This window comes from Trichosurus vulpecula, chromosome 4, assembly GCF_011100635.1.
Source record: "Trichosurus vulpecula isolate mTriVul1 chromosome 4, mTriVul1.pri, whole genome shotgun sequence".
In the NCBI taxonomy this organism is placed as follows: Eukaryota; Metazoa; Chordata; class Mammalia; order Diprotodontia; family Phalangeridae; genus Trichosurus; species Trichosurus vulpecula.
The window spans coordinates 316,892,442-316,912,967 of NC_050576.1; the positions used below are offsets into that span (position 1 = coordinate 316,892,442).

A 20,526-nucleotide genomic window follows, 5' to 3' on the forward strand; every position below is an offset into this window, starting at 1 on the left:
TACAGCAAACAGTAGCAGTGGCTTGCTACCCTTGCTACCCTTACTGCGTAATTAGAGGTGGCTAACCTTGGCTGCTCCCAAGAGTAAGTTCTGGTTCATATTCTGTTGTCTGTTTCTATCAACCTTCTAAATGTCACCGCCAGGCCTGCGGTTCTGCCCCGAGGGCTCGGCCAGCAGCACGCCGGCCGTCTACCCACCAAACACTCATCTCGCGGCAAGGCAGAATTTGGCGGACAGTCGGAACCAGCCCAAGTACGAGGAGACCAGCCAGGTTACAAACAAAGGCTGCCGTGGCTAGATCTCGGAGGGCTTTAAAGCCCACGGACACGCCCTTTCCGCTTCCCACGAAAGAAACCTCTGTGTGTGTGGGGGCGTCCCCGGGACCCCGTCTTTTTCTAGCTCCACGGCATCGCAGCCCGTATGCAATTCGGCCCGCGGCCTCCACGCCCCACTCCCTCCTTCCCTATCTCCCCGCAGCCTCGGAAGCGGCTGCGCGGTGAGGGCTGGGGGGCGCTCGGACCGCGGCGGCGGAAGCTGCGGCAGCGGAAGAGGCAGCAGCAGCGGCGGAAGCGGCGGTAGAGGCAGCGGCAGCGGCGGGAGCTAAGGTAGAGGCAGAGAGCGGCGGCGGCGGAGCAGCGGCGGGGCGGAGGGGTAGCGGTAGCGCGGCCGGCGGCAACCGCAGCGGCCGCTTTCGGGCCCGTCTGGCCGCCTAAGGTTCGAGCGTCCCGGGGGCCAAGGCTTGGGTGAGGGTGGGCCATGCAGGAAGCGGAGGAGCCCGCGCCCCCTCCGCGGCAGCCGCCTTTGCCCCCCGTCTACATCTACAGCCCCGAATACGTCCGCACTTGTGACTCGCTGGCCAAGGTGCCCAAACGGGCCAGCATGGTGCATTCCCTGATTGAAGCCTATGAGCTGCTCAAGGAGATGAGGGTCGTGAAGCCCAAGGTGGCTTCCATGGAGGAGATGGCCAGCTTCCACACGGACGCCTACCTGCAGCACCTCCAGAAGGTCAGTGAGGAAGGGGATGACGAGCATCCCGACTCGGTGGAATTCGGCCTGGGCTACGACTGCCCCAGCACGGAGGGCATATTCGATTACGCGGCCGCGGTGGGGGGCGCCACCATCACGGCGGCCCAGTGCCTGATCGATGGGAAAAGTAACATAGCTATTAACTGGGCCGGGGGCTGGCACCATGCCAAGAAAGACGAGGCTTCGGGCTTCTGTTACCTCAACGACGCCGTCCTGGGGATCCTGCACTTGAGGAGGAAGTTCGAGCGCATCCTCTACGTGGACTTGGACCTGCACCACGGAGACGGCGTCGAAGACGCTTTCAGTTTCACTTCCAAAGTCATGACTGTGTCTCTGCACAAATTCTCTCCAGGGTTTTTTCCGGGAACTGGCGATGTGTCCGATGTGGGTCTCGGGAAGGGAAGGTATTACAGCGTCAACGTGCCCATTCAGGATGGCATACGGGATGACAAGTACTATCAGATCTGTAAAAGCGTCCTCAAGGAAGTCTATGTAGCCTTCAACCCCAAAGCGGTGGTTCTGCAGTTAGGAGCCGATACCATAGCTGGGGACCCGATGTGCTCCTTTAATTTGACTCCCGTGGGACTCGGGAAGTGTCTTACCTACATCCTTCAGTGGCAGCTGGCCACCCTCATCTTGGGGGGAGGCGGCTACAATCTTGCTAACACAGCCCGATGCTGGACATATCTGACTGGGGTCATCTTGGGGAGAACGCTCTCTTCTGAGATCCCAGATCATGAATTTTTCACTGAATACGGCCCGGATTATGTGTTGGAAATCACCCCCAGTTGCAGGCCTGACCGCAATGAGCTGCACCAAATCCAGCATATCCTGAATCGCATTACAGGGAACATGAAGCATGTGGTTTAGGGGTGGTGGGGTGGTGGTGGTGGTGCTAGATCTGATTGTGACAGTATAGGAAGATTTCTTGTAAAGCTGGCTTTGTGTTTTTGTGAATTTGTGGCTGTGAGGAAAAATCTGGAAGAGATTACTTCCTCACAACACCAAGTGGCAGCTAGTCTTCGTGGGGTTCAGTAGGCAATCACCCCAGAGATTTAAGCAGAGGACTGGAAGGAGTAGGAAGGTGACTTTTAAGGTTCAAGTGCTTTTTTCTGAAATACAGTTGAGACAAAATTAAGATTCCTTTCTAAAAGGCAAAAGCAGTTTGTATTCTTGGAAATTATTTTCTGGTGGGTTTGGGGTAGGGAGTTTTTATTTTTTAAGCAAGAAATGCTTGGGGTTAGTTGTTCACTGTCATTGATGAATTTGGTGAGTAGTACTAGTAGTGGTCAAATATAATTTTTATTTTAAAAAATTATATTTTAACTTCATCTCACCTGTAAAATGCATATACTGTATAGTTATATTTTAATAAAGAGGTTTTTTTTTAACAGATTCAGGATTTCATCAATATGCGCACTACAGCCTGCAATAGGCCCATGCAAGGTTTTCTCTAAATTCTCGGTAGAGGATCACTCAGTAGTTTGGAAGGCCTTATTCTTGAATTTTTAAATATAATACATTTACATAGTGCTTTAAGAGGTTACATTTTATAGGACTTCTAAAAATATACAAAGCACTTTACAAACATCATCTCATTGGTTCCTTAACCACCAGTCTGTGAGGTAGGTGCTATTATCCCCACTGGACAGATGAGGAAAACAGGTTCAGAGAAGTGACAGTGATTTGCCCAGGGTAATACAGCTCATAATTATCTGAGGCAACATTCAAACCCAAGTTGTCCTGACTTCGAGTCTAGGGCTCTATTACCTCTTAACATCTTAAGAATTATCTACCTGTAACCATTCAGTTTGGGTCTAGTTCATTGTCTTTCTGCTGTACCTCTCTGTATATATATATATACACTGAGGGACTAACCTGATAAACTCCTTGTCCAGCTACTACATGTTGTAGTCTGGGCAATATGTATTTTTGATTCACTTTAGTGTTCCAATGTAAATGATTACAGTGCTAATATGTATTTCATTGAGATTTTGCAGTATTCCAGGAATGAATCAATGTTGCCTATCAAAAGGAGACTAGGGAGAGCCTTCCTATCAATAAGTAATCCTTTTTCTTTTTTTGTTGGGACTAGAACCAGGCATCAACTGTGACAGTGGCAGACTTAGATAAGTGCATCCCACTTTTATACCACAGTTGAGAGAGTACTCAGTGAATCACTAAACAAAGGTGTTTCCACGGTTCTGTCCATCTGAGTTAGTAATTTAGTTTGTGCACAGGAGAAACCTTGTCTGAGAGGGCTTTCGAGGCTATATTTTGTTCTACCAAGTGGAATGCTTAAGAAAAAATAAATAAAACAGTATCTAGTAGTACGTCTTTTTTTCTGTCAACTCTGTAACTTGTGAAATCAAGATCTAGTTAACTATCATAAATAATCTACAAAAGCTCAACTATTTCTTCTCATACTTTCTTCAGGAATTCCCTTGATGCACGCAAAGTTCATTCCCATGAAGATCAAGTAGAAATGAGAAAGCAGGCATATGGACCTGTGGTGGCTATTGTCTTCTTGGTCACTCTTTTTGGTCAAAAGTTCCCATCTGGTATTTGCCATTCTATGGAATCTTCCTTCCCCTCTCTGAAAGATCACAAACATCCTTTCTTGAGTGATTTTAAAATGTCATGGGTTGCTTCTGCTTGTATTTGATCGTGTCTAGCTACTCTTTCTGATTTCATCTTAAAGTGCATTTCCACTTCCTCACACAATGTATTGAATACTAAGTGGCAAAGTGTGAAAATAGTAAACCCCCTTATCATGAAAAAAATAAAATGTTTATAAACCTCCAGCACATGTGCTCTATTTTGTATGTTTGTCTTCCTTCATTTTCCCTACAAATGCTCTTGGGACTATCTTAATTAGATGCATTTCACATCAAACTCTCTTTAGGTTTGTTTTATCCTCAAATGCTTTTTCTTTTTTTGTGTGTGTGTGTGTGTGAAGTGATACTAATCAAAATCATTAGCCATACAGACCTGTGATATTTTGTAAATGACATTGTGTTCATGTTCGTAAAGTCATTTGGCACAGTGGATAAAGAGCACTAGACCTGGAGTCAGGAAAATACTTAAGAGTCAGGAAGACCTGACTCAACTGTGGCATCTTATACTTAAAAGCTGTGACCCTGGGACAAGGCAACCTGTTTGCCTCAGTTTCCACAACTAAAATGGGGGCAATAATAGCATCTGCCTCAGAGTGATTGTGAGGATCAAATGAGATATTGGTAGAAAAAACACTTAGCGTAGTGTTTGGCACATAGGAGGTACCATATAAATGCTGGTCTCCTCTTTTCCCTCCTGCTGTAAATATTTTGCCTTTGGCAGCTATGACTTTCAACATATTCAAGGAGCTTCTCTTTTGTTGATGAGAGACAGTTTCTGGGCTCTGAGTTTTCTTTGGTATCCTCAAGTATTTTATTCTCATATTCTGTGTCATATTTTATCCTAGTCTCAAGACCTAGCACAGTGAACATAATACATGCTTAAGTATCTGTTAAATTAATTTTGTCCATACCCTACTTTTGCTCAACAACTTGTTTAAAACAGCTTGGGCTAAGATACAGAGACAATGAATGAAGAAAATATAAGACCAAAAATAATTTTCCAACAGAGAAGAGGTCAAAAGATTGTAAACGAATGTTCTCAAAAGAACTGTAAACCTAACAACCACATAAAAGAATGCTTCAAATCACTAATAACAGGAGAGATGGAAACAAAATAATTCTGAAGTTTCACCTCTCAGCAAAGCATAGCACTGACATTCAGTGCTGAAAGAGGTGTGGAAAGATAGGCATACTAATTACACTGTTGGTAGATCAATGAATTGGTCCAGCCCTTCTAACCATAAATTTAGGATTATGGAAATGGCTAAAAATTTCCATACACTTTGACCCATGGATCATCTTGTTAGGTATATGCTCCACTTTTTGTAGTAGCAAACAATTGGAAATCAAGAAGATGCCCATCAATTTGGAAATGTCTAAAGAAGTTGTGGTACATAAGATACACAGAACACTATTGTACTGTAAAAATGATGAATACAGAGAAGCATGGGAAGATTCATATGAGCTGATGCAAAGTGAGGTAAAGAAACCTCAAAATAATATACATAATAACTACAAAAATGTAAATGAAATAAAAAAAAACCACAAAAGAAATGGCAAATTATATTGATCTAGCTGGGCCCTAAAAAAAATAGGAAAAGTATTCACCCTAACTTTGTAAAAGTGAGAGATTATGGGTATAGAACACAACATAATGCCAGATGTTTTCAATATGTTTCGTTTTGCTGACCTTCCCCCTTCCCCCCTTTTCATTTTTAATATAGCAAATGGCATTCTGAGAAGAGTAGGAGGGAAAGGTATATTGGGAAATGGAAGTGATGTCAAAACAAAAGACATCAGAATTCTATTTAAAAACAAACATCCGTCTGGAGTTCCTGTATGATATCCTCTGATCTTTATGCTCAAATTTGATTTGGTATTTACTTTTACTCATACTCTGAGATGAGGCTATGTGGCAAAGGGGCTAGCCAGAGAACTTAAGTCTTGCCTCTCACATATTGGCCAGCTTACCCTGGATGAGTCACTTAACCAGTAAGTGAGCTAGGCAGCTAAGACTGTAAGTTACAGAATAATTGCTGATCCACATTAGTAGAGAATCTCCTTACCAGAACTTCCCTATGCCAATGAAATCATAGGTCTGGATGAAATCAAACCTGTAAATATCCAGGGATAAGACTGAATGCAATTCTTAAATGATCACTAGTAACTAGTAATAGCTAGTTATATCCATAACTAGTAAGAGATTCCAACCTACATGCTCCCATCATCTGTCTCCATTCCTATTCACACATTGCTGAACAGTGCTAAAGAAAGTCACAGCACTTGAGTTGACTAGGTTCACTGAATTTATGTAAATTAAATAAGGTTCCTCCCCATAACAAGGCAATATTTATACAGTTCGCTAATTTGATTCTATATACCAGTCTCCACAGAGGCTATTCCAAATCTTTTCTCCTCAAACCTTTCACATCTATCAAAAGAAGATCTTGTCTCATGTTTATGAAAAAAGTAAGTGATTTATGAGCTCCCTCTTCCCTGTTCTACAATTTCTCCCCAACCCCCCCATGTCCCCCAAAATGTCTTGACAACATTTTCATCATCATTTCTGTTATGCCAGCCTCTAATTAAGACCTGGCCATCCTTTTTGCAAGGCCAACTTCTATACTGGTACTCTGAATCTCATCTCCTCCATTCAGCATCTTGTTGTCTCCCACCCCCACCCCGGGCTTCAGTCTCGCTTTGCCAATTGGTATATTCCCTAAAGCCTACAAATATGCCCTGGTCAACACCATCCATTTAAAAATACCTCAGGATCCTCCAGCTATACCATCCTATATTTCTTTTCCCTTCCACTGCTAAAGTCATAGAAAAAAAAAAAACTAGCTATACTCATTACTTCTACTTTCTCTCCTATTCCTCACTTCTCAACATATTGCACTCTGGCATCCAGCCTCATCAACTCAACTAAAAGTACTCTTTCCAAAGTTTTACTGATGATCTCTTCTTCGTTGTTAAAACTGATAACCTATTCTGAGACCTTATTCTTCTTGTGAACTTTGCAGTATTTGATACTGTTGATTTAAGACTCTCTTCTCTTAGATAAGCTCATATCTGTAGGTTTTCATGATACTATTCTTGGTTTTCTTCCTGTCTGACCACTCCTCAGTCTCTTTTGCTGGCTAATCACTCATATCCTGCCTCCTAACTCTGGTCCCAAGTCTCTGTCCTGAGCCCTCTTTCTCTACACTATATCTTGGTGACCTCATCAGTTCCCATGGGTTCAATTGTCATTTCTATGCAGATGACTCACAGATCTCTATATTTTGCCCCAGTCATTTCCCACAATCACCAGCTGCCTATTGGAAATTTCACAGTGGATGTTCTAGAGATACCTTAAACTCAATGTGTCCAAAATAGAATTCATTATCATTCTTCCAAAGCCCAAGCCTCTTCAAAACATCTCTATTTCCATAAAGGGCACCACCAATGTTTGAGTCACTTTGGTTCATAATCTCAATCACTGCTCACCTGTGCCTTTTAGAATCCCTAGTTTCCTTAAAAGCTTGGTTCACACTTCCTTTCCTGCATTAGAGCTTTCCAGATCTACATCCAAGCTGCTATTTTCTCCTAGAAAAAAAAAAGACCTTGTACTTATTTTAAATACATATTTATATGAGGATCATAGTACAGCTGGAAGGGGCTCTGAACTTCCTCATTCTACAGATGATGTACTACAAAGCAGGGGCCTTTTCATTTTTATCTTTGTGTCCTCAGCACCTAATAGTACCTAGCATATAGTAGTTGCTTAATAAGTGCTTGTTGAAATCAGTATTAAACATATGCATCAAACTTCATCTAAACTGAGTTCAAAAAGATATAAGAGAGTAAGACAATAATAGGAAGCCTTAAAATTCTTCTCACGGAGCTGATAAAATCTAACAGAAGGGTAAACAAAAGGGAAAATATAGAACTGAACATACTGTTGGAAAATGCGGAACTAAAAGATTTATGGCATCTAATAAATGAGATCATGAAAAAATACATTTACATTTTTCTCAACTCTTCGCAGTACTGTTAAAAAAAAACAAGTACTAGGGCACAGAGAAATTAGAAATATATGCAATAAAAATAGTAGCCAAAATAAGAACTGCCAGCAAAAGACAGATATAAATGAATATGTAATCAGGATATCCGGGATATTAAGTGAGTCAAATAACAAATAGGATAAACAGTTACTAACTGTGAAAGACAAAGACAAAAATAACATAGCAGAATTTCTGGAATGCAGCTAAAGTAGTGCACAAGGGGGAAAAAAGCATATCCCTAAAACACATATTAACAAAAAGGAAAAAGAAAGCATTAATGAGCTGAACACTCAAACAATTAGGAAAACAACATACAAACAAAAATAAATACAAAAGAGGAAATCTTGAACATTTGAGAAAGAAAATTTTGAAACAAAAAAGATGATAAAACATAAAAACTAAAAGCTGCTCCTTTTAAAAGCCTAACACACATACCTTTACTCAACTTGGTTAAATAAGAAATGTGAGGGAAAAATTTATTTTTAAAAAAGAAGGGAGAATCATAACAAAGAAGAAATGAAAGAATTATCAGAATCTATTATAGTTAAATGACAATACAAATGAGAAATTAAAAGAGGATTAACTACAAAAATATATTCAATTAACAAAACATAAGAGATCTTTAACAATATAATTTTATAAAAGAAAATTAAACTAGTTGTGAAGGCATACCAATGACAAAACAATAATACAGCAAAAACAACAAAGAAATGTGGTCAATATGAATTTACAAAAGTCACTTTCAAACTATTAAAGAACAAGTGATAATCATAATACACAAATTATTTTCAAAAACTGATAGTGAAAACACTACCGAATTCCTCATGAGAGAGATAGAATCCCAATACTCAAACCAAGAAATGATAAAAACAAATAAAAGGAAATACAGATCAATATCATTAAGGATTATCAATTTTAATTTATAAATAAAATCCTACCAAAAAATTACAACAATTTATTGGGGGAAAATGCTACACTATACACAGGTGGGATTTATACTAGGAATTCAAAAATAGTCCATTATTAGGAAGGTTATTAAAAAGAAAAGGCTCTGAGACGTTTGTCTATGCAATTGAAGAAAATACCTTTGACAAAATATAACACTGATTTGTTAAAAACTGCAAAGTAGGCACAGAGAAGAGCCTTTTTTAAAAAATGATTCAACTATCTAAAAAAGCATCTGCTATTTGAGATAGTTCTAAGAAGGCTAGAAATAAGAATAAGACAAAAGAAAGAGATGATACATAAAGGTAGGCAGAAATAATAAAAATCTATCTTCTGATGACATACAGGTTTAATAGAAAATCCCAGAAAATCAGCAAAGAAACAAATATTAATATACTCAGTATAGTAGGTTAGAAAATAAACTCACAAAATTAATATTTTATAGCAAAAACAAGAGTGTAATAGAATGGTAAGTCCAATTAAAAAGAACTACAAAGTACATGAAGTATAAAGAAATCAGTCTATGAAAGCACACTCAATACCTGCATAAATATAATTAAGAAATCCTTCTTAAACTCTCAAGATCAAGCTAGACAAGAAATAATTAGAAATAACTGAATTTAATAACTTAGTTGCCTAGAAAAGAACTCTCTATCTGGAAAGAACTGGAAAAACTAAAAAGCAGTCTGGCAGAAATTAGGTTTAGAATAATACTTTATACCATATGTTAGAAAACAACTCTGAATGGATATGTGACCTGAATATTACAGATCATACTACAAAGGTTAGCAAGGATTTATTAAGCACTTACAATGTGCCAGGGACTGTGCTATGTGTTGGGGATACAAAAACAAAGGATTTAACAATTATTACTCTCAAGGAGCTGACATCCTAACCTGAGGAGACAACTACACAGTTTTTCCTGTGGCTAGATCATACTGGATAGTTTCTGGGGTAGCCCAGGGCCAGGCTAGGGAGCAAGGTAAGAGATGTAAGATACCCACAGTGGGAGCAGGTTTTACCACCACCTGGCTGTCCTTGATGAATGATAAACTAATAAAGAGGAGAGAGAAGGAGCAGTAGCCAAGTAGGAGATCCAGGAGAGAGTGATGTCCTGAAAACCCTAAGAGGAGCAATATGAGGACTGAGAAAAGGCAATAGTGGGCAAATTAAGAGATCACTGGTGATTTTGGATAGAGTAGTTTCAGTTGAATGACAAGATTGGGAGTCAGACTGCAAAGGGTCAGATGTAGAGAAAACAGGCAATGAGTATAAACAGAGAAAGAGAAGAGAGAGATAGGATGGTAACTTAAGGGCATGATAGGCTGTAGTTAAGGTTTTTAAGGATTGGGGAGAGTTGCGTACATTTAAGGAACCAACAAAGAAAAGCTGAAGATCAGATAACAGGCAGAAAAGAGGTGCAGTCCAAGAAAGAAGATGCTTAAAGGCATGTGTTGAGGAGTTAGGGCCACCTCATAGTCAGAAACTGAAAAATTAGTGGATTATGTCAACGGGTTTTCAGATGAGGAGAAGGGAAAATGATGGGAATTCAACAGGAATGTCCTCAAATTTCTCACTAAAGTAAAAAGTAGGGTCCTCAAATGAGAGAAGTCAGAGGGTGAGTGGTGGGACACTTGAGATGAAACAAGAGGGTTTGCAAGAGCTTCTGTAGGGAGTCAAAGAGGAATAAAGGGAGGTCGTCCAAGATAGAAAGAAAAGGCTAATGTACATCCAAAATACACACTTTTTGTAGTAGCAAAGAACTAGAAACAAAATAGATATCCACCAGCTGGGGAATGGCTAAACAAACTGCGGTATAGGAATGTAATCAATGATTATTGCATTGTAAAAAAAAAAAAAAGCAAACATTAAATATAAAGAATAAAGGAGGCATGGGAAGACTTATGTGAACTGATGCAAAGTGAGATAGACAGAACCAGGAAAACAATATAAACAATGGAAGTGGAAACAACTACTTCCACAATCAAAATAGAAATGGCACACCATGTAATTACAATTTACAACTTTGGCTCCCAAGAAGAGATATGAGAAAATACTCCCTATTTGCAGGGAAGGGAGACTGGGGGTAGGATACATATACTGCTAAACTTGATTGATATGGTGGTTAATTTTGCTGAAATGTCTTAACCCTCTGTTTTAAAAAATTTAAAATTGAGATGAGTCATATTGAAAAAGAAGATGTAAGCATGTAAGGATGATATCAATAAAAAAGTTTTAAACGTTTCCTAGCACTTTGTTTATGCTTCCAAGTAACTTTCATTCTATTTTATATTATAATTATATGTAGCTTATTTCCACTATTTGATGCTTCATGAAAGTACGGACTACTAATTTCTGATTTGTATATTCCCCCATAGTACCTGGCACAGTGTCTTTAATACATTTTCATTGAATTAAAAAATCATGAGCAGTAAGATAAAAATTACACTGGAGATTTTTTTTCTCATTAGTTCACGCAGTGAGTTTGAGTCACTTTATAATTGATGCTGCTTCATAACATTTTTTTTAACAGAAAGATTTGTTTGACATGATTGATATGTAATATCTGCTAGGAATGATGCCTAATAAGAATCAGAAAATTTAGGGCTGGTAGAGATTTCATGTTGTCTAGCCCAACCTAATTTCACAAATAAGAAAGCTGCATTCCTCAAAGGTTACATGATTTCAACTGTCATAGTGAGAAACAGGGTGAGGATTGGAATGCAGGTCCTTTGAGTGAAAATCTAGCATTCTTTTTACCCCAGCATGCTTCCTCTTGGGTTAGGCATCTAAAAATCAGGAAAACTGATATTAAAAATGAGTGATACATTTTCAGTTAGAAAAGACATTATTTCAAATGGTTAACTTCTGAGGCTGTCTGATTTTGATGAAATTCATTTCACTTATTCATTAGCAAAGATAATAATGGCAATCACCTTCGTGCCTCAGTAGTCGTCACCAAGATTATCAAGCAACATTTTTGTTTCTTTTTTGTCTGAAGAGTGTCTGGCAAATTCACTTTTCTTTTTCCTGAGTCTTTAGCCAGTAGGAAGGAGAGGATTCATAATGAAAACTATGCTAATACAGCCTCAAGAAGTGGTAGTGAAGGGTGCTAGTATTATTAGGAAGGGAATGACAAGAGTATCTCTCTAGGAAAAAGACTACCAGATCAAGTGGAATAGAAAAAAGAAAGATATTTAGATATATTTGATACAGAGATGGACCTTTCCTCATTGCCCATTTAAACCAGTTTTAGCAACAAATGGACTTGATAACTGAAAAATTATCAACAAGGTTTGGGAATCTAAAACTTAAATAGAAAGTTCATGTACAAAATTCAGATTCTCAAATTTAATAAAATGGCTAATATATGAATACTTCACCGAAAAAGAAATATTCTCTCCTTTTTAATCAAGAGTTTCTAATACAGAAAGTTGTGACTCATTAATTAATAAACTGTTAAGTAAATGCACACCTTTCAGTGACCCAAATTTGCCTCTGAAGAGTCTGGTCACATCCTTTTCACATCAATTCCTCGCACTGTTGCATTGCTACAAACCACTATGGCACTGGAACTCACATCAGACGTAGCCATCAAATCAATTATAACAGTCTGCTGCTGGCTTATACTGACAAGAAATGATTGATAACAAAACCTGCCTGCTTTCTGTTCTCATCTGACAGCAACAAAACAGTCCCTGCCTGCTTTTACCAGCGTTTGTCATAAATCAATAGCAATTTCATCACCTAGAAAGGTGCTGTCAACTCTGTTCAGTTCATCTGGTTTCATCTTATTTTCATAATTTTAAAATATAACTATTCAGCAAGGTTAATGCAAAATGTTTGTTTGTTGAAGCTTTTGATATGTTTATAACACATCAATAATCTCAAAATATGGAGCATCAATCTTCTTTAAGAAATTTGGAAAACCATTTTACTTATATCATAGACTGTCCCCAACTCCCTAACCCCAAACCCATAATACTCCACATTGTAGTTCTCTAGACATTTACTAATTTTGAAAACTGACATATTACTCAGGATGAATTTACTATTAGCTCTGAATCACAGTTTTTAAAATAACTGTTTGAAGTGTTGAGAATTTCATGGCAAAAATGTTCTCAGAAACAAGGAATACATATTACTTTTTGCTTTCTTTTTTTTTTCAATATCACCATATAATTCCATAGAGAGAATGCCAAAAAATGACAGAAGTGCAATGCTGCAAAAAAGATGAAAAGTCTACAACCATTAAATATCTGCTGTATGCAGATAGTATCCTGGTTATCATGCCCAATTAGAGAACAGAAATGGCTTCCTTGAAAAAAAATTATTTAAAAATAGAACAACATATATTTGTATATATAAATATTTTGTATATGCCAGGAGTCAGGAGTAAAGGGGTAGGAAAGGTCATGCCATCTCCAACTTCCCTGCATTTGAACAAGCCATTTCCAAACACTTCCCCCAATGCCTGAGATGTATACTTTCCTTAATCCTTCTTTTTAAAATATTTATCTTTCTTCAAAGGTCAGCTTAGGACCCACCGTGAATACAAAACCTTCCACAATGTATGCTGCCTAATGCCTTGTCCTACACCCTTCTCCATTACCTGGCATTTAGTTAGTGTATATATATCTGTGTAAGATACACACTCTCTCTCTCTCATGCATACATGTTATTTCCCCACAACAGAATGGGAGTTACTTGAGGATAGGGGCTGTTTTTGTTTTTGTATCCCTAGCTTCTTGCATAGTACCCAACACATGGCAGAAATTTAGCATCTGTAGAATGGCAGAACTGAATTATAGGAAAGGGGTATAATGGAAGTCACGAGATACCAGAGATCTGATTAAAAATGTCTGGCAGATACAAATCAATTACTTCCTAATTCCTCTTCACCCACTAAAAGATAATTGTTAATATAAAAATATATTTAGTATCTGGATATGTGTTGTGCTCTATTAGGCACTATGCCAATTTATGTCGGGGGAAAAAAAACCTGTCCTTGTCCTCAGAGTGCATGAACAATAGGAAAAAAAATAGGCTCAATGACAATATCAAATAAGCACATTTTCAATTTGTAGCTGTATCAGAAAATGGAAATATGATTTTATTATTTCATTTGCCAAAGCCAAATGAAGCAGGTAATGCTTTGTGAAATTATTTGGAGTACCATCTCTAAATCAACAGCTTAATCATGGATATTTTTGGCTCTATATTAAAAAGACAATAATCATCACGGAATATAGTAGCTATTAACTTTTACTCCTTTTTCTTTCTGGCCCCTTAGAAAAGACTATTGTGATAGCCCATTAATTCATACATATTTCATGCCACATTAATCTTCTTAAAATACCATTTTTATGCCACTTCCCTGCTCTTCTAAAACTTCTAATGGTCCTATAACCTACGAGATTAAATCCAAACACAGCCTAGAATTCAAGACTCTTCAAAATTTGGATCCAATCTACCTTTCCAAAGTTAATCTCTCTCTACTTCTCAACATGAATTCTCTATCCCGGGAGGAACGGTCTAATTAACAGTTTCTAAATATTTACCACACGTGCTTTATTTGGCCCAACCTCACCAACTCTGCACATTAAAATTCTACTTGCCTTTCGAGATCCTACTGAAACTCTGTAATGTGCTTGATTGCCCCATCTGGATGTGATCCCTCCCTTCTCTGACCTCCTATAGCACCTATTGCCTTCTACTCAGTCATTCTTATATTAGATCTGAGTTCAAATCTGGCCTCAGACTAGCTGTGTTGATCCTGGGCAAGTCTCAGTTTCATCAATTGTAAAGTGGGGATAATAACAGCCTCTTCTTAGCAGGGTTGTTGCGAGGATAAATGAGATAATATTTGCGAAGGGCTCAGCACAGGGCCTCAGCACCCTGTAGATGCTATGTACTTGTTTTCTTTTCCCGCCTCCTCACTTGTTCTAATTAGTTAGCTACTGCCTAGCACATTGCTTTGCATATAGTAGAAACTTAGGTTTGCTTAATTGACTTTAGTCTTTCCAACTAGATTGTAGGCTCCTAGAAGTCAGTGATGACATTGGCCATTTCTTTAAATAACCCACGGTTAACTTACTTAAAATGAACTCGCCTTTTCTGGATGTTTTTAAATGATAATACTAGCAACAATAACTAGCATTTAGGGTTTGCAAGGAGACTCACAAATGTTACCTCATTTTACCCTCACGACTCTGAGGGGCGGATATCACTATCATCCTCATTTTACAGATGAGGAAACTACCAGAGGGAGGTGAAGTGAGCTGCTCTGGGTCACACAGCTAATAAAAGACTGGAGTGAGATTGGAACTCAAGTCTCCTTTCTTCAGGACCAGGGCTCTATACATTGTAATGCCTCCCTGCCTTCTACGTGGTCGTGATAATGAAACATTTTCTTCAACATAATTATTAAGAAAAGATAATATATTTAAGATTTTTATCCATGTGAAAGGTGAGGTTTAGAAATACAAAATGAAGACTGCTACAAAGTCAGCAACAAAAATCTAACATATTGGGTTATACTCCTTAGTCTTCACTTTGCTTTTCTTTGAGTAAAAAAAAAAATGACTTCTTTTTTCAGTTCCCAAGACAAAGCAAGACAACTGTCAATGGAAGTATCTGTTGCCCAAAGACTGAGCTAGATAGTGAGGGAGGGGTGATGCATACCTACATTGTAATAATAATAATGGCTACATTTATATAGCACTTACTGTGTGCCAGGCACTGCACTAAGCATTTATAATTAATCTCTCGTTTGACATAGATGCTATTGTGATTGCCATTTTACACATGAGCAAAGTAAGACAAGAAGAGGTTAAGTGAATTGCTCAGCTAACGCGTGTCTGAAGCCGGGGTATTTGAAATCAGGTCTTCCTGACATCAGGACCAGCCTTGTGTCCCCTCTGTTACTATGTGCCTCCAAATGATTTGTCCAAAGTCACACTGATAATAACTAGCAGGGTTTATATTTAAACCTCCAACTCCGAATCTAGCAGTCGTTCAATTGTCTGCATTGTCTTTATAATTTCTTATATGAAATCTTATGGTAGATGTGACTGTAGTTTAGAAACAAGGTTTTCTGGCCTCTTCAGTGATTCATATTACTTTTAAATAGCATGAAAGGCAAAAGATGAAATATTTCAAATAACCTTGATTCTTTTTTTGGAAAACTTACTCTCATGGCATCTGAGGTTCACTATTATATTACTTTCATTGTATACGTGTGGGCAAATAAGACACTGCCATGATCTAAGTTCCTAGAGGTCCACGCCAAAATCTTATTCATTTTTGTACCCCTACTGCTTAACTCTGTTCCTTAAACATAGTAATATCACTTAATGTGTCTGGAAATGACTCAAAGATGACTTATTTACAAGCTAAGCTTGAGTTTAGACTTAATATACAATACTTCAAGAATCTATAATTTCTTTAATGTGAGTATACTACCAGCAAAGCGAATTTGAATAATTCCACTCCACTGTCACAGTGACTTAGGTCAAATATAATCATCACTTAGGAATGTAATACCTCTATGGCTGGTATTCTGCAAGTCTGCCTCACAGTCCTGCTATGTGTATCTGTAAGGAAATGTGACTCTTGATTAGCTGAGAGACTTATTTAAGCTAAGACAGACACTGAAGAGAAGGCCCTTGAGGATCTAGAGGCAAGTATAAACTTTTGAAGGACTACTGGGATCCTCATAGCTGCTGACATGCAGGAGAAGGCAGCAGCCCTACCATGTCCTTTCCCTTCTAGGTCTTAAAACCCTGGAGCCTGCTGAGGGTAGACTTCCTCTCGGTGAGATCTTTCTCCATCTTTGGCTGAATGGGAATGTTCTCCTTCTGTCTCTATTCTAATCTGTATAAATCTTTCAACTTCACTATGTTGTTTTGCTTGATTAAATATATTTATTTGTTATTCATTATTTGCAGTAGTCTCTTGTGCAACCCCTATTTAGTGAGAGGGAGGTAAGCTGGGCAATGTTAATATTATATTATATTCTTAAGAGAGGAAGATCAGGGACAGTACCTTTAATTCTGAATCTATTTTACATGAAGTCCACCAATACTTAGTGGATAACCATAATTCTAGCCCAGTACTCCTCTTACAGATAGATGAGAGAAGGAGTAATTGGTCTGCCATGGCCCTCTTGCTCTCCACAAAGGTGGAAATCACTCTCCCTTGGAGAGGTGAGCCAGATTCCAGACCAGATCCATTGCCATCTATGAATATCTACAAACAGTAACCACATGTAAACTATTACATATACACACTTTTTCATTTTTATAGGAGGCCTTGCACTCTAAAGAATATCACTGCTTGAATAAAAAGTATGCATTGGTAAAGCAAAGTAGGAATAAAAGAGAGATTTCAATATAGTGCACATCTTATATTTACTTTTATTTACAAAGGTTATTAATGAGGTGTCACAGAAGCAGCATCTTCAAAGAGGCCCTTGAAGGAAGATGTAGGAGGAGTATGGTCAAGGCATAAGAGGATATTTTGAACATGCGCACAGAGAGGAGAAGAATCATGGAATAGCTACTGGTCTAGTTTTTGGCAAATTTAGTAGTATTAGAACTGCCTATGATAGCCTGCAATAACTGTCTGCTTGTCCATCTCAAAAATCCCAGATAACCCAATATACATCATGCTATGTAAAAAGCTCTGAGTAAATATTACTTTGTTTATGGCACCTAAAACATGCTTTAGAATCTGGGAAAGGCTCATAAGAGTTAAAACTTAATTAGGTTAGAACAAGTGTAAAGGTTCTGGGGACAAGAGGTTCATTAATGCATTATTTGTGCAGCTGTAAATTGATCCATGCATTCTGCCCTCTCTCCTTTTGAGAATAAGCCCAACAAATTTACAAAGCTGGCCATAGATGGAGTCAGATTTTTCTCTCTTTCCGTTACCTTTACCTAATTATATCAACTGTAATGCTAAGTGATCAGAGCTGAGGTAGCAGAGATACCCCTCTTTCTCACCAAACACAACTCTAGAATCCCTGGGAATCAAGGAAAGTTAATGAAACTTAACTAACACCTCAGAGAAAGGAACTTTACTGAATAAAAAGGGAAAGTTGAGAAGCCATCACTGGTGTGGTACCTTCCATTAGTGAATCTGATATACACTTGGAGAGTTGAAATATCCTCCATCTCCACTCGTCCTGAGGGTCTTGTTGGTTGTTGAAAATATCCTTCAATAAATCTTTTGGAGTAAGTTTTTTTATTGTCTCTCTTCTGCCTTCCTAGTGTGAATGCTGATTTATAACAAAATATCTCATTTAGAAAGGTAGTTGCCTCTAAATTTTGGAAATAATATTGATGGTAGAGATTAATCACATCTCTGTTCCTCGTTATTCCCTCTGGCACTAATTGAAACAGATATAAGGTGGGAGGCGGAGTGAGGGGCTGATGTGAAAGAAAGCTGATAAGAGTTCCTTAGAGCCAGACCATAAATGTCAAACTAAGTACTTTATATTTTACCCTACAGACAATGGGGAGTGGGCCAGGTAGTGACACTGAAGGTTTTTTGAGCAACTGAATGATGTGGTCAGCTGTGGTCATTAAGATAACTGACAACTGCACAAGGAAAAAGAAGAGTTACTGGAGATCAGAGACACCAGTGAGGAGAGGTGAGAAGTTCCTCACCTCAGGTGGTGGCGATATGAGTTCAGAAGAGTAGAAAAAAGCAAAAGATATTGCCCAAGCAGAATCCAGCAGATGTGAGTTTGTTTAATTAAATCATCTTAAGCTGCTGCAACAAGTACCTGAAGAAACACAGGATTTAGAAATTTAGAGCTGGAAGAGATTTATCTAGTTACCTTCACACAAAGGCTCAGAGGAATGACAGGGATTTTTCAAGGTCACAAGGTAGAAAGTGGAGTTATGTTTCAATCAGATGTCTTTCAACTTTACTGTGCTAGAGTAGGGGAATGCTGGATTGGAAAAGGAGGCTTCTTCATTTTGGCCCAGTGTTTCCCCATTAAATCCTAGCTGCATCTCTATTGAGAGGGAAAGAGAAAAAGAAGGTAATTCTATGGACTTCTCCTCATCTCCTCCCTAAAGGTCCACGTTCTTAATTGTTATCAACATAATATCTGAATAACTTCACTATTCACTGAGACCTTTAAACTATGTACCCTTACAGATACCAATAATCTGCTATATTTGCTCTTTATAGATCTAAAAATTGTTGCTATGTGTAGTACTTAGTATAGGAGATACATAGTGCAGGACTTGGAGTCATGGGAATCTGAGTTTGAATCCACCCTCACAGAATTCAAAGCTATATGGACCCAGATAAGTTACATGACTTTTTGGTGTCATAGTTTCCCCATCTGTAAAATAAGCAGGTTAGACTGAATGACCTCTAGGTTCCATTTCAGTCCTAAGTCTATGACCTTATATTTCTTTCACATAGAGGCCTCAGAAAGCTATTCCAGGTATTGCATTGGTATATATCTACTCAAAACCATAGTTTTTGAACTCCCAACAATAGGTTTATTACTTTTACAAGGCTGGGACCCATCAGTGCAGAGCAAGCAAAACAGAGTTAATCAAATAGCTTAGCATATTGAGTAACAAAAAAATGATTCACTCCATAGGCACATTACTCTTTTCCACTGTAAATCACTGTACAGGAGGGGAAAAGGGACATACACATAGCCTACATGTGAATACAGGTACAAGTATTTCCCCCGGGAATATCAACATTTGACTTGAATCTTTCCCTAACAGAACCTTCAGTTCTTCTGTAATACAGACCAGGGATGCTGGTTGTACAGCCTGGAGTTAGGAAGATTCATCTTCATGACTTCAAATCTAGCCTTGGACATTTATTAGCTATGTGACCTTGGGCAAGTCATTTACCCATTTGCCTCAGTTTCTTCATCTATAAAATGAGCTGGAGAAGGAAATGGCAAACCACTCCAATATCTTTGGCAAGAAAATGCCAAATGGGGTCATGAAAAGTCAGAAATGATTAAAAAACAGCTCAACAACAACCAACAACAAAGACCAGGTTTTATTTAATATATGGCAGAAAACCCAGAATGGGTTCAAACTCAAGCAGTGCTACTATCTTTCAGGAAAACTCCTCATCTCTTCTTGCTGGGTCCCTTCTACTTTCTGGATCTTTATATAGCTCAGATGACTTAGAACTACCATTTAAAAGATAACTAATTTATGCTCCAAATCCTTTTTTGCTATTTTCCACATAAGTTTCATCTTGCTTTCCTCTCCATCTGGTTCTCTTTCCAACCCTGCTTGGTGCAAGGGCCAACTTGGGTGAATTCCTAGATGTCATCTCTCAGTGATCTTCATGACTGCAGCTTTGAAGCCATGAACTTAAGTCAGCACTAGAATAAAGTCAATGAGGACCAAGGATAAAGGAGAAATCACAGCCTACCCAGAGAATTCACAACTTGTCAAGGAGACAGTGGACGGGGAGATCTTGGTTCATGTCTGTTCATTCTCACAACAAAATTATTTAGAAAACATACTACCTTTGGTTTATAATATGATGTTACTCATATAACAGGATAAGTATTTCAGATTATTATGTCTAAAGAGAAAAAGAGGAGATAATGTTACTTTTCTGTAATAGGATAAGATTTCAGATACATAGCGGTTTTCTTAACATTCATTACTTTACCATTGCAGTTTTTAAGAGCACAAAAGTGGTGATACAATAAGGTCTGATTTGTTTTCTGTAAAAAGATTTTCAACATAGATGCCTTTAACTCAAATACAAACAGCCCACTTTACTATATAGAAAACCTAGACAGTTAATGTAATAATTTACAAGCAATAATTTACATTACATGGAAAGAAGTAATAATTCTCCAGCCCTCCTCATCTAACAACTTG

The 20,526-nt window shown here is 38.3% G+C and overlaps 2 protein-coding genes across 2 annotated transcripts in view; one reads left to right on the forward strand and one right to left on the reverse strand.

Moving 5' to 3' along the window:
* DIAPH3 (diaphanous related formin 3) overlaps positions 1-20,526 on the reverse strand; it is a 335,408-nt gene that overhangs the window by 78,308 nt on the left and 236,574 nt on the right. The gene's annotated exons all lie outside the window — the stretch shown is intronic.
* HDAC8 (histone deacetylase 8) lies at positions 543-3,830 on the forward strand. The gene has a single exon (XM_036755145.1). It carries the CDS (start codon positions 757-759, stop codon positions 1,894-1,896), a length of 1,140 nt encoding a protein of 379 aa, XP_036611040.1. The 5' UTR covers positions 543-756; the 3' UTR covers positions 1,897-3,830.